Source organism: Tuber melanosporum (genome assembly GCF_000151645.1).
Source record: "Tuber melanosporum whole genome shotgun sequence assembly, scaffold_131, strain Mel28".
In the NCBI taxonomy this organism is placed as follows: Eukaryota; Fungi; Ascomycota; class Pezizomycetes; order Pezizales; family Tuberaceae; genus Tuber; species Tuber melanosporum.
The window spans coordinates 143,356-152,353 of NW_003298788.1; the positions used below are offsets into that span (position 1 = coordinate 143,356).

At 49.2% G+C, this 8,998-nt stretch overlaps 2 protein-coding genes, besides 1 other annotated feature; both read left to right on the plus strand.

The window, feature by feature from the left end:
• The first annotated feature begins 2,436 nt into the window (after positions 1-2,436).
• GSTUM_00002502001 (uncharacterized protein) lies at positions 2,437-5,423 on the plus strand. XM_002836133.2 has 2 exons: positions 2,437-4,664; positions 4,770-5,423. Exons 1-2 carry the CDS (start codon positions 3,917-3,919, stop codon positions 5,252-5,254), a joined length of 1,233 nt encoding a protein of 410 aa, XP_002836179.1. The 5' UTR covers positions 2,437-3,916; the 3' UTR covers positions 5,255-5,423.
• Positions 5,424-5,461: 38 nt separating this feature from the next.
• Positions 5,462-5,536: a sequence feature (Short protein (GSTUM_00002503001, CAZ80371.1) was converted to a misc_feature.).
• Positions 5,537-5,855: 319 nt separating this feature from the next.
• On the plus strand, positions 5,856-6,827 carry GSTUM_00002504001 (uncharacterized protein). XM_002836135.2 has 1 exon: positions 5,856-6,827. Exon 1 carries the CDS (start codon positions 6,275-6,277, stop codon positions 6,635-6,637), a length of 363 nt encoding a protein of 120 aa, XP_002836181.1. The 5' UTR covers positions 5,856-6,274; the 3' UTR covers positions 6,638-6,827.
• Positions 6,828-8,998: the final 2,171 nt, after the last annotated feature.

The following is an 8,998-nucleotide window of genomic DNA, read 5'->3' on the forward strand; positions in this document are numbered from 1 at the left end:
CTCCCAATGTCCAGATGAGGCTCTTAGTGCCAAGCGCGTTGGAAGGTGACGAGAATCTTGCCAGAGTAAAGTCAACTAACCCGTTCCAAAATGACGACAAGGCAGATAGCGAAGATTCCTAGAGTTAGGGATGCTCGGAAGCCCCCAAAAGTTTCTATTGGCCATCCGGTCCTGCCTCTTCCCCAGATCACGCGAACCGTTGGTGCGTTGGCCAGATCCACCGTTAGTCTACAAGTTGAGCAAAGTCGGTACTCGTAGAAGCACTGTCGAGTTGAGTAAGTGGGTGAGTAAGAAAGGGGGTTGAGGGGAGAAATCATTGGTCAAACAAACAAGCTAGAGGAAGAAGAAGGGTGGCGATGGCGGACGGAAGCAGGGACGTTGACGTGGTGGATTGGCCCGGCGGGGGTGAGGCGGGCGGGGGTGGCAAGCACAAGGAAGCTCATCTCTCCCTCCCCCGACCGAATCCTCTTTTTCCCTCCAGCCTTGGTCTCTACTGGTACTTTTTTTTTTTTTTCTTTTCTTTTCTTTTCTTCGCCCAGGAGTAAGGGAGTGAGGGAGTGTGAAATAGGTTAATTTTCATCGGGGATTTCATGCAGGGCTATACCTCCATATCGGGATTTTAGGCATCTGCGTGATAGCGATAAATTAGCTGCTGCTTGCTGAGTGTACGAGTATCAGTGCTGAGGGCCCTGCGAAAGTTTTCCGGGCGCAGAGTTCATCACAGTTCGGTCCTTAACGGTACCAGACCCACACAGGCATCGATGCACGAGATGCAGAAACTGTAACAACCTCAGCATAGATTTTTCTCCCAATAAATAGGTTGCCCTGCGGTAGAGATTATTCTAGACGGCGCGGCAGGCGCTTCGATGCGGTTGGCACCCTTGTGGGCACTTTATCTGTGGACTATGATACCGGTACCTGTAGACTACAGTGCAATATCATACTGTGTATGATATTTAAGTTACGATAGAACATGACAGGGTTTTTGAAGGAACCGGCGATTGTGCAAGTTGGGTGCAGTACTGTACCTCCCCAGCACCGGTACTCACGCAAAACCTCATAAGTTACCCATACCGGTAAGTCTCCTATGATACTCCCTTGGGAGTTGTGGTCCGGTGAACGGAGTCCGCAATCGGCCATTTCGACGGCCGCAGGTAAATTTATCAATTGCCCTGAACCTGTTCTCTACGAACTGTGATAGGCGCTCGGATGTATCAGATTTAGCATCATATCATACCTAGAAGCAAGCCCCTGGTTAGGGCAAAGGGATGCCAAAGTTCAACGCCGTCATGCCCTGCCATCGAAAAATTACAACCTCATCAACACTCAATTCCGAGTGACCGAGCACGGTATTGTGCCATTGCCCGTCCTTGTCTCCTCCACCACCCGGCGCGTGTGGGAAGTGGAGGTTCCAGCGCCGCAGCAGCAGCCCGGCACGATACCGTATTCATTGGAGATGTACTAGTACAGTACATGTACCCGGGGGCACATTCCAGAGGGAGGGCCTACGCCCCAGACAACACGATGGCGGAGGGGAGTATATATTCCGCAGAACGTCATCCTAGCTTCTGCTGCTCGCAGGGGACTCTTGTCGGTGAAGGATTATCAGATTCTCCAGACATCTCAAATCATTCCACATCTGTCCTCAATTCAATTCTTCAAGACGCATGATATCCCAAATCTATCATGAAATTTCCGGGGGGGGGGGAGGGGACGAAGGAAAAAGGTTGAAACGAAAATTGAATTATACACACGAGGTCAGCAGGACCCTCTCCCTGAGAGGCTCTTTGTAACAAAACCCTTTTTCAATTCCGTGCATGGTAAATAGCGGTATGTAACAGTACTCGTACAGTACTCGAGCACTCAAAGAGAGAGAGTTTAGAGTATCCAGTCGAGGCTCGCTGCGCAGACTACAGTACGAGTATCATACACCAGAGAACGATGGGCGGGGCTATGATACCGGTAGCAGACCGGGGGGGTGAGTGACGCGTTTTGAGGCAAGGGTCAGAAGCGGTAAACAGTAGTTGAATGATGTCATAATACCGCACATTTTCTTTCCGAGGGGAAATGGCGGATCTCTTTACTCGGGCAGTCTACTACGAGTAGACTACACTGACTCTACAATACTCGCACATAACTTACTCGAGCAGACTATCACAGCCTAGCTTGGCCTCTACTCTACTCGAGTACAAGTACCCGTGGAACTGCTCGGGTACACTCGGGCAGAGAGGCATTCAGCCCTGGGTCCGGAGAAGCGTTTTTCGAGTTCCAACATTTTTCACGCAAAAGAACTTTAAAGAAGGCGTCAGTCTACGCGCACGCCAAAGTCTTGCAACTCGGAGAAACTCGCACAAACGTTTCTTGAGCCTGGGGCTGAATGCCTCCACCGGTATTAAGCGAGTTTTCTCACGGCATTTGGAATCTAGGGTGACAACTCATCAATCGTGACCCACTTTCTCTTTTTCCACATTTCCTACCTAGTCTAGCCTGCTCTCTTTGACCAGGGGAAGGAATAGTCTGCTGGGGGAGGGTGAAAATGGGCATGATGGAAGGGTACGAGTGCCGGTACCTGTAGATGGAGGTTCAATCCTTTGATCGGTCCACTGAAAAACACGATGAAGCTGCTGTGGAAACCTTGCTTTGTTTTGCGCTGCAATTTCATGCTTTACGCGATTGTGTCTGATTGATATCTCGTTGGTTGGATGATACAGCATGGGTAGGTAAAGGTAATTTATTGGATATCGCCTTCACACTCGCTCACCTGAGATGTCAACAATTTCAGGCAAACAAGGGGCCCTGAACCAATGGATATTCTCAAGTTACACGTACGGTACCTGCTGGAGTACAGTACTGTACGAGTACTGCACTGTACAGTAATCCGCATTCGACGATTCCTGGGCTGCTACCGTCCTTGAATGCAGATACGGTAAGGGTCCCTTCCCCCTGCTCCCCTGCTAGAAAATACTCGAGCAGTGAAACTTTGTTTGGGTTGAGGTGAGTGAGTGATTTTATTTTATTTTATTTTTAATGCTATCATATGCACGAACAAGTTGTTTCCTTTTTCTGACTGACATTTCCTATTCTTTTGAGGCAAGTTGGAGCGTCACGGACGCTCTCTGGGGCTTGCGCGGTACTGGTGCAGTACTGCTACTCGAGCGCAGTAGCAATTGGTCGCTTGTGCTGTGCCTGTCGTGCAACCCTCCGTGTCTGCTCGAGTAGGGGGGCTCTAAACCCTTCCTGTTGCTGTGACATAGTGCACCTTGCCAATGCCTGTCTGTCTCGCCTGTACTCGAGTGCTCGGATAACTTTGTGGTAGGGCAGGGCAGCACCGTAAACTACCGTACTGCCACTAGCAATCCGCGGGGCATCATACTCGGCAGCCGGGAAAAGAATTGGGGGAGTGGAAGCCATTCTCCTGGCAGCACTGCCCCTGTTTTGATATGATAGTCCCAATGGCATGGGGGGAGGAAGGGAAGTGCACCGCGGACTGGAGCACTCGGAGCGAATGAGACCCTCTTATCGGATGGAATACTGCTCGTGATGGGCAGGGAGGACTTCCATTACCAGTAGGATCAGCCCGGGCGACGCATATAAACCAACTACTATTCCCGTCCGCTTCTCCTCCCTTCCACACTCCGCTCGCCAGTGACACTACCAACAACAACAACGACAACAACAAACAACGGAAACCCTCTCTATACAATATATATATATATATAGACTACCCCTCGAAGTTTGGAACATTCACAATCCCAAAACATCCTTTAACACAAAAATCCTTTACTACTTTCTTACCTAGAAAGCTACCGACTACTGATCATCCCTTCAGCCATTCTATCAAACCGTCAAACTGAAGTACCCAAACATTAAGAACTCCTCGAGCAATTCACTTGTTCAACCCACCGAGCCAGCCGAAATGTCCCACTACGCGGTCCATACCGTTAACCCCTACCGGGGATCCACAGGCACTCTTGCCATGCCCCATTCCGCTCCTCGCAGCGGTCAGATGGTTCCCATAAACCCCCCCTCCCCGGCCGAGTCTACCTGCTCATCCTGCGATTCTTCGCTCCCACTCAATACCCCCTGGTCTGGGACCCCGACTTCTTCAACCACTTCTGTTTCTACTCACCACCATCCTCACCACCCTAGCCGCCCACGAAGACAGTCCATCAGTGATGGTGTTAGGATTGTTGAGGCTCCCCGCATGTCAGCGGATGGCCGCCCTCCTCCTATCGTTGTTCACAGACGGCCCCCTGTGCCATCTCCCCCGCCAACCTCTCGATCACTGAATGCTTACCACACCGAATCCAGAGCCCACGGTACCTACCGTGGCGATCGCGCTCTGCTTGTACCTGCATCATCTGGTCGTGATCGTCGGCGACGGGACTCCATGTCCGGTCCGCTCTCTGCGGGAGCACTTGCTAGCCACGGATACACTAGATATTACAAGTCAATCGATATCCAGGATGATCATGAAGGCAATGCAGACGGTGGAATCGGTCGACGAGGCCGCACCAGGTTTCCACGGAAGCTTGTGAGCAAGGAAGCCGTTGAGGAGATGGGACTGCCATGGACTGAAGACCTGGACGGATGCATTGTCGTCCTGCGAGCACTCGGTAGGACCGAAATCGAGAGATTGGTGGATCTGACGGAGGAGATCCGACGTGAGTACACTGTAATTTCTCCTAGCCCTTTCCTTGAATAATATCATACCCTTCACCATCACCCACCCCGATTCTGCTGGCCCTGTATGCTAACATGCACACCAGGTCGTCGTCACTCAACCGGCAAAGCGGTCTCCTTCGAAGAGAAGACTATAATCCACGAAGCCCCACCCTACGTACCAGAGCCACCCCCGGTTTCCGGTGCCACAGTGCGCCTTAATTCTGATCACTCTTCGCACCGTATTTCCAAGACTGTCACTACAACTACCACCACCACATCCCCAACTTTCGGACCAACAGGATTCATCGGATTGCCCGGGTCTTCGCAGGAGAAGCTAGCGAGAGCTGAAGAGAAGGCTGCTAGAGCAGAAGATAGAGCAACCAGATTAGAGGAGAGGGCAGAGATCACCGGAAGGGCGAAAGATGAGCATGAAGCTTTCAAAGCGAGAGCCAAAGCCCAGGAGAAGCAGCGTAAAGTTGGAGAGACGCTGCTGAAGGAGAAGGTCAAGATGGAAGAGAGGGAGAGGTCTGAGAGGACATTAAGGTTTCAGAGGGGTGATGGCCGGGGGAATGTGGTTGTTCTCAAGTAGTCTGCGTTTAGAATGCTTTTTGATTGTGAGGCACTTTGTTAATTTTTTTCGGATTGTTTTCCCTCGCTGTTGCAGCCATTTGGTGTTTTCCTTTATCGTTTTTGTAACTGTTGGAGTTGTCATTTTACATTTTATCTACTTGTTGGGGTAGCCACGGAAGCATTGCATGCGCTCACACTTGTTCCTTGCACTGCACTCGAGTACTTGATGATAGTGTTTCGTAGCATCTTGTTTAGTATCCGATGTACGTTAACGGGTATTTGCGGTGTTGTTGGGAATTGAGAACTCGGATTGATTTTTTCTATCATAAAAAAAAAAAAAAAAAAAAAACTACAGTACCCCAAATGTGCTACAAAATGCTCGGCCCAGAACTCACAATCTGCTCTTCGCCTCACAAGTGATGCTTCCGATCTCGCCGCGCCCCGAAAAAAAAAAAGCAATTTTTTCCCTTCTATCTCTCCCTTTCTCGCTTTATCACCACCACTATCACTAGGAAGCTCTCCCGTATCTACCCGAACACCAGCCTCACCCTACCGATCAAAAAAAGTAAGAAATCAAACCGCTGAAGCTCACCACCACCACCACCACCATCGCCACCACCTACCTACCCTCCAGCCCGAACTCGCGCAACCCCGGCTCGGCAACAGAAAAATTGTTATCCCACGCATGCGGTTTTCGCCCTTTCCTTCCTGGCCAACCCGAACAACCTTACCCCAAGCTCATCGCTGCGCATGGTTTTCTCATCACGTTCATCTCTTCTGCAATGCGTTACAGCCCCGATGCAATGCATTCGGAATCCGGGATGCGGTTGAAAAAGCACAAATCATGGTCACTGCTTGCTTTTTGAGACAACAAACGCGTTTTTCAGCTTGTTTTATCTCGGCGGGCTTGCCGGATTAGGGACGTGGTGGGAGGGTCATGGAGGGTCACTCGTGGCTGGCCCATGCTGGGCCAGGCTGGGGCTCCCGGTCTTGTTCTGTCGTGTGAGGCGGAAGTTTGGAATTTCCGTTCGGATGGGGGATGCTGGTACTTTTGTTTTTTTATGCCTCCGCATGTACTGTAGTGGACGGAGCAAGTCCAAGTCACGAAGTTTCACTCGAACCACCGGCACCACGGGACGCCGTGGTGGGCAGGCAGGATACTGTGGCGGGCGAGCGCCACAGAGCCGGGATTTCTGAAGCATACTCACTTATCTTACCCGTGACCCATCCTCCGCGGGAGCGGATGCGAGGGTGCATGGGCACGCAAATCTTGGAGAAAGGTAGGCATTCCCATTACCGGGGGGGGCAACCTAAGGCATCTGAGGGTCGAACCCTAGCCTCGAGTATTGTTCCATACTGTACACGTCAAACATGGGTACTTTTGGAGTTACCGATGTGCTAAAAAGTCAGGTGCGCTGTGTGGTTTTCTTCTTTTTTCTTTTTCTCTCTCTTGGAGTCATCTCGGGGTAATATGGTTACGCTCAAAATTTAGGTGTGGTTTGCCAACTGTCAGTCCCTTTGTGCTTCTTTACAAGTAACTCCTGTAGGCATAACTTAAGGTGGAAGGTTGAAACGGCTGGTTGGTATGGGGGAGTGTAGCTGGGCGTTATGGTTAGTGGTAGGGTGGGATATAACTTGATTCTATGCGGCTTAACTCGGATTGCAAGCTGGTGAGTTTCACGGAGTCACAAAACTTCACTCTAGGTACTATGGTCACTGAGGAGTGGTAGAAGAGACGACGACGACAGCAGATAACCCTCACAAAAATCCAAGGTATCTGTAAGAGCGATTGTCACAGCGCCGTAGATTTCCGGGGAGGTGTGCATATTATGTGCATGTCCTACATCTGGGGTGCGATATGAATTTTCGAAGCTTTTCCACGCCCCGAACACCCGGGATGCATCGACGGTGGACGCCTCGAACGGGCAAAGTCGGTAGAATACATCTTCTCTCGGCGAAACTCAAAAGCCATAGTTCCACCCTTGCAGGAACTGTGACCTTTCGATGCCTTGTTACTCTATCATACCAGCACCGAAGTGAAAAATTCGTCACTCCCCTCCCCCTCTATTTCTTTCCTTCCTCCTAACGTTCGCGTGTGAGTAAACTAGTTCATTCGTCGATTTGTAAAAGCCTTAGCTGAGCCGTCGTGATTCGGGAATCCCTAGGTTTTTTTTTTTTTTTTTTTGCGGGGCGTCGTCCACCTTAGGTATCACCACCGTTCCGCTGGCGATGCATTTGTGCGTGTGGATAAGATTTGTTTGCAGTGATTCTAGATGATGATGAGGGGTGAACACGAAACGGAAGGTGGAAACGACCGTCTCAGGGCGGGTAGGCGTTGTGGTAGTTTTTGAAGTTGTAAGTTTATGTCGCACAAAGGTGATGAGTTCTGGGAGTCATGGAGTTGCACTCGACGCACTTGGTGCGTGCACCACCAGGCTGCAGGAATTAGATTCGAAAAGTGCGGATTTTGCAGGGCGTGCGGTGCGGTATGATATCGCCAAGCTTTCCAAATCTCGTACTCCATTACTAATCTGGGAGCCGGGAGGAGTTGATGGGTTTGGCAGTTCGGCTTTTTCCCGCTGAGTGAGTCGGTGCAGTTGTGAACTGTGAATTCGTCCGTCACCAGACTGTACACGGGTGTAAGGGTATTTTGCGCGCAGTAGTACAAGGACTCATCTCGGGTCTCAGCCATCCCCTTGGCAATAACACCCCCTTTTTAATATCTGTAGGAGGATACTATAAACACAATCAATACACCTCATCTGACCATATCTCTATTGTGAATGTGCTGAACTGTGAAAAAAAAAAAAAAAAAGAATGAAGCAAACTGGAGTTCATGAGCAAAACCCACAAGGCATTCGACACCATGAAACTACTCGAGATGAGCATATTAAGGTCATTACACTTCGTGATGAGGCTGGATGGTGATGGATGAAGATTAGCCAGCACTTAAACATTGACCGAAGAACCTGCTAAAAGGTAAGTATTAGAACTATAAACTTAAGAATAGGAAACTTAATAACAACTTCAAGATATACCAATGGACAAAAGCAAATAGTACACCCTCAAAGAGCCATTGTACTGGTCACTGTAACGATCCCTCCTTGGATAGTTAGTTCTTGGCAACAGGGAACGATACTTCTCTTCTTCTTCTGTTTCTTTCCTTAGTCTTATGATAGCACTAGGCTTCTGCCTACGTTACCGATAGTATAAGACCTCTGTCTTCTACCGGGAATGCCTATCGTAAGCTTTCTCTAACTCTTCTTTGTGAAGAGCTTTCCTTGGCATAACGATAACATTGCAATAAAGATAAAGATCATAAAGGTGTTTTATATTTGTTAAAGTAATAAGTAGGAAAAGTACTTAAAACAAAACGTGAAGAACCTATCCTTCTCGGCCACTTCGGCCTCCTTATATTGTGTTCTTTCCACCCATAGTCATGTGACCCAAAGTGGTCACATGTGCGAAACCAAATTATAACAAACTAGTCATGTGACCAAAGTGGTCACATGTTCAAACCCCATGACCTCATAGTAAGGTCATGTGTGAAAACTCATAAACCAATCATAACGCAATAAATAAGTCATATGACTTGACTGAGTCATATGCGTGAAACCTATGACCTCATAATGAGGTCATGTGCAAAACATAAATTATATGCGCAAGGCATACCTGCAAGGCACACTCGCAAGGCATACTCACCAGGCGCACGTCTCATGACTCATAATCGAGTCATGTGGGAAAGATAATAAATCATAACATA

Coding starts and splice junctions, on each gene's coding strand:
- GSTUM_00002504001 (XM_002836135.2), top strand. CDS start 6,275: ATGCTGGTACTTTTGTTTTTTTATGCCTCCGCATGTACTGTAGTGGAC.
- GSTUM_00002502001 (XM_002836133.2), top strand. CDS start 3,917: ATGTCCCACTACGCGGTCCATACCGTTAACCCCTACCGGGGATCCACA. Junction 4,665..4,769: donor TCTGACGGAGGAGATCCGAC/GTGAGTACACTG, acceptor CATGCACACCAG/GTCGTCGTCACTCAACCGGC.